Source organism: Crocuta crocuta, unplaced genomic scaffold (assembly GCF_008692635.1).
Source record: "Crocuta crocuta isolate KB4526 unplaced genomic scaffold, BGI_CrCroc_1.0 scaffold498, whole genome shotgun sequence".
Classification (NCBI taxonomy): Eukaryota; Metazoa; Chordata; class Mammalia; order Carnivora; family Hyaenidae; genus Crocuta; species Crocuta crocuta.
In genome coordinates, this window is record NW_027530189.1 from 143,689 (window position 1) to 148,537 (window position 4,849).

General features: G+C 39.5%; 1 protein-coding gene across 1 annotated transcript; it reads right to left on the reverse strand.

Annotated features, from left to right (window-relative positions):
* Positions 1-3,561: 3,561 nt before the first annotated feature.
* LOC144232357 (olfactory receptor 2T11-like) lies at positions 3,562-4,510 on the reverse strand. The gene is given in 2 exon segments (XM_077765190.1): positions 3,562-3,903; positions 3,905-4,510. Coding segments are annotated over 2 exon segments (948 nt in total).
* Between the last annotated feature and the right edge of the window lie 339 nt (positions 4,511-4,849).

The window sequence follows — 4,849 nt, forward strand, 5'->3', positions numbered from 1 at the left end:
CTCAGAGCCTAGAGTCTGCTCCAGATTCTGTCTCCCTCTCTCTCTGCTCCTCCCCCCACTCATGCTCTGTCTCTCTCTGTCTCTCAAAAATAAATAAATGTTAGGGCCATTGGGTGGTTCAGTTAGTTAAGTGCCAAATTTGGCTCAGGTTATGATCTCTCAGCCCATGAGTTCAAGCCCCACATCAGGCTCTGTGCTGACAGCTCAGGGCCTGAGCCTGCTTCAGATTCTCTCTCTCTCTCTCTCTCTCTCTCTCTCTTTCTCTCTCTCCCTCTCTCTCTCCCTGCCCCTCTCCCACTCGCATTTTGTCTCTCTCTCAAAAATAAATAATAAAAACATTTTGTAAAAAATAAATGTTAAAAATAATATAAAATAAAAAATAAACTTGGCAATGTTAATCCATTATATCTCAACAAAACTGGAGAAAAGCTTATGGAATACACTTGCACACACAAACATAAACCTTTATAGCACCTTTGGGATCATTGTTTATTTCATTCCAGCAAAATATAAACTTTTATGATGTACTCCTCCCCACTCAAACCTTGCGCTTTTCCTTAAAAATTATTTTTCTGAAGATACTTCTATTTATCTTGAATAGCTTTGATTCATTACTTATTTATAATTACTGTGCAATTTCCCATGATATGGGTGTACCACAATTTATTCAACCATTATCATACTGGTTGTTGCCATTCTTTGAGTAAAGAATACCACAAAAATTACGCATGTACAAACGTTAAGTATTAATATTTTTATTTCATTTATTGCAGAAAATTCTCCAAGGTGAATTCCTAAGAAAAATGTGAAGCAACATTTAATTTAATAAATTATATTCCAAAAAATGCATAGCAGTATATTGTCGTAAAGTCTGGGTCTAAAGTTCTTTCTTGTCTTAGCAAGAAAGTGGGATGCAGGATTAAAACAAGAGACGGCTAATGTCCGGGAAAAGACAAAAGCCCCAAATAAGGGTCCTTGCCCTGTTTCTATTAGGATCAGAAGGCTTAACAAACATCATGATGGACGTGCACAAAGAGACAATGAAACTGTGAACATTAACTTGGAGACATAAGGGAAAGGGAGTCTTGAAGCTATTGGGGGTCAGGGATTTGAGTTAATATAAAACAAAATCTTGGCGCTGGGCTGTCAGGTAGAAGGTTGTTTACAGCGGACATGGGGCACCATCTCTGTTTACCTTAGCTAGCCTAGGGGATGAGACAGGTGCGCAAATAACTTTAAGGTTAACAAGGCACCTTTTCTTTTGTTAATCATCTCTACTCTGGGCCGCTTCACTCGAAGCAGCAGCAGCAACAGCAGCGCAATGGTCTATAGCCCTACTTACCAGCTTACCTAATTTGGCCCGTCCTTCCTGTGAAAGCAGCTTTGTGCTACAGTACTAAATTGGGGGGGGGAGGCATTTTTCTTCCTGAATGCCTAACCTTGCTTACCTCATATAACTTTGTATTGGAAGCCTTTGCCCCCTCTCTATTCCGGGTGCCTTTGCATAACCCCTCTGTATCCTGGGAGGCTTTGGCCCCTCCCTACTCTATCCTGGGGTCCTTTGACCCTCCCTGCTCTATCCTGAGGTCCTAATCTTGTTTACCCAAGCTCAGGTGTGAGCATCCTATGGCTTTGTATTTCTGTTCCTTGTTAACTCATTGGTGTAAATCTGGGGAAATACTAAACTTATTCCCTACAGCATATATTTATACCAGCAAAGCACAAAGATGCCTTTTTCCACACATCATATCCACCAATAGATTTTAGAGTGCTTTCTGGTTTTTGATGAGCTGAGCAGTGTTAATAATATGTACTCCAATTGATTTGCATTCCCCATGGGGCATGGCTTGTTATTGTTAGTTATGAATTTTGCAATATATTTCATTCATAAACTTTTGTTATTATTCATATGGGCTGGTAACAGAATCATATCTTTAATCACAGAAAACCAAGGAAAACTTTATCTACATCAAGAGAATCTTGACTTGGCCCTTATTGGGACTCATAATTCTAACAGAAGTTTATCTCTTTTGTCATGTGAAAGTTGGGATTGTCCAAAATTGCATGGTCACAATGACAGAGACAAGCCTTTCATGGATCCCTTCACAGCCCTTTATCTCAGTAGCAGCTGATTCACTTTCCTGCCCAAACTGTATGTTCTGTGTACTAGAGGCATCATCCACTCTGCTCATATGCAGCAATCTGTGTTTGCATGTGTTTCCACATGCAGCCATGGGTCTCATTTTGAGAAGTCCGATGTAACTCCCCATTAATATTCATATAACCAACTGTGAAATTTTACTTATCTCTATTGGTCCCTTGAATATTATTGTTGGTCCAATCTGTTCCATTTTTGGTAAACCTTACAATTTACACAGACCACCATTCCCCAAAATACCCCAATTGCTTTCATTTCTGTGCATCAAAGGTGACTCACTTACCCAATTATTATACATGAATGACAGTGTCTCATCAGAGCTTAAAAGTATTCCATAAGGAAAAAGATAGTTCTGAATATATACTGGTTCCAGAGAGTCTGTTGACTATATACCATGGCCAAAGGATATCTTCTCTAGATAGGTGACATGTAAGTAAAGCTTTCTAAGTCCTTTGTCTCCACTTCTAACTTGAGTTAGAACTGCCTTCACTGGATGAAGGATCTGAAGTTAGTGCTAAGGAGAGCTTTCAAAGACATTAAATCAAGAGAAAACCCTTGGGGTGCCTGGGTGGTTCAGTCAGCTAAGCGTCTGACTTCTGCTCAGGTCATGATCAGGTCAGGTTCATGGATTCAAGCCCCATGTCTGGCTCTGTGCTGACATTGGAGCCTGGAACCTGCTTTGGATTCCATGTCTCTCTCTCTCTCTCTGCCCCTCCCCTACTTTTACTCTGTCTCTCTCTCTCTCAAAAATAAATAAATATTAAAAAACTTAAAAGAGAAAACCCAACTACACTTGCTAATGGCAGACATTATTTTTACTCAAAGCCAGATACATCAATTTCTGAAGGGATAGTCTTTTTGAACTATACCTAAACAGACTCTTGCTAATCTTAGAGTGACTGGGAAAGTTTCTACACAAGGCAAGCAGGGAGAATAGAGCTAACACGTCAAGTTTTCCAGGGAATTCAGGAGAATTATTATTGTTTTTCTTAATAAGAGTCATTCTTTTTTACATATCAGTCACATTTGTCTTTCCTAAGAAGTTGATACTTCTAACAACAGGAACTAACAAGATCTGAATCACCAATAACACCAAACAGAGGTAAAACTCAAGACTACTGAGAAATATCTAAATATTAAAGGCACAAAAAAGAGAAGATTAGAACTTTGTCTATGATTATAAACTGGTATGAAGAACAGCAGTTGAGTGAATCCATTTTGGAAACAAATGATTAGAAATTAAGAGAAATTTCCTAACTACTTATGATTGAATCAATATTGTCAGTGGTCAATGATGTAGTTTGCCCACAGGGCTACAGCAAAGTTCTTTGTGCCAAAAAATGTGATTGTGAGTGCTCCTAGAGTCTTTACTCTTGACTCTAGATAGCTATTTTCGTTGATATTTATATGTTCTGTTTAGAGACTGGATGCTTCCTCAGGACTTTCTGAAAAGCCCTCACCACGTCTTTGTTTCTCAAGCTGTAGATGAGTGGATTTAGCATGGGTGCGAGGACAGTGCAAAATACAGACACAGCCTGTTCTTGCTCAGGAGTGTGGGAAAAACCAGGTGTCATGTACATATAAACACATGATCCTAGATAAAAACTTACCACTGTAAGATGAGATGAGCATGTGGCTAAGGCTTTGCTCCTACCTTGGGATGATTTTATACGAAGAACAGCAAGGAAGATGAACGTGTAGGAAGCCATGATAAGTCCAAAAGGAACAATGATAAAAAGCAATGCCCATCACAAAGACTACCAGCTCATAGGTGGAAGTGTCTTTGCATGAGATCTTCATGATTGCTGGCATCTCACAGAAGAAATGGTGGGTTTCTCTTGAGCCACAGATAGGTAGATCCATGGTATAAAATGTGTGGGCTGCGGAAGCTAATATGCCCCCAATCCAAGACACTATGGTCATTTGCACACATACTCTGTGGTTCATAATGACTACATATCTTAAAGGGTTACAGACAGCTACATATCGGTCATAGGCCATAAGGGTCAAAAGGATGCATTCAGCACCCCCAAGAGTAAAGGAGAAAAATATCTGCATTCCACAGGCAAGACGTGTGATGTCTTTTCTTCCAGAGAAAAAGTTTATCATCATCTTTGGAACAGTGCTGCTGATTAGGGCCAGATCTATGAAAGAGAGTTGGCTGAGTAGAAAGTACATTGGAGTGTGGAGCCTCATGTCTATCCATATAAGAAAGAGCAGAATGAAGTTCCCAGTGACTGCCAAAAAGTAGATGAGGATGATAATGTAGATAAGGATGCTAACATACTTCATATTGGGGAAGAGTCCTGAGAGAATAAAATCTGTTGTTAATGTCTCGTTTTCTCCCTCCATAGCTATGACTGATCTGGTTGAACCAAAAGAAGAAGGCAAGGACAACAAAAACAAATGAAACATTATAGGGCCTCTCAAAATATTTTTTCCTTGTTGATAAGTTATTGTTACAATAATGCAAGATAAAATAAAATTCTACAAATTGCAGTGGCTTATGACAACAAGTGTGTTTCTTGTCCCCATGACGGTGGGTCAGTTTTGCTTTAAGCTGAAGGTCAGGTACAGATATACTCCACAACATGTTTCTCAGTCTGCAGCTGGATCTTCTCAAGGAAAATGGCAAAAGCTAAACAGGAGCAAGCAGAATCACATGATCTCCCCTGAGGCCTGAGCTCAATT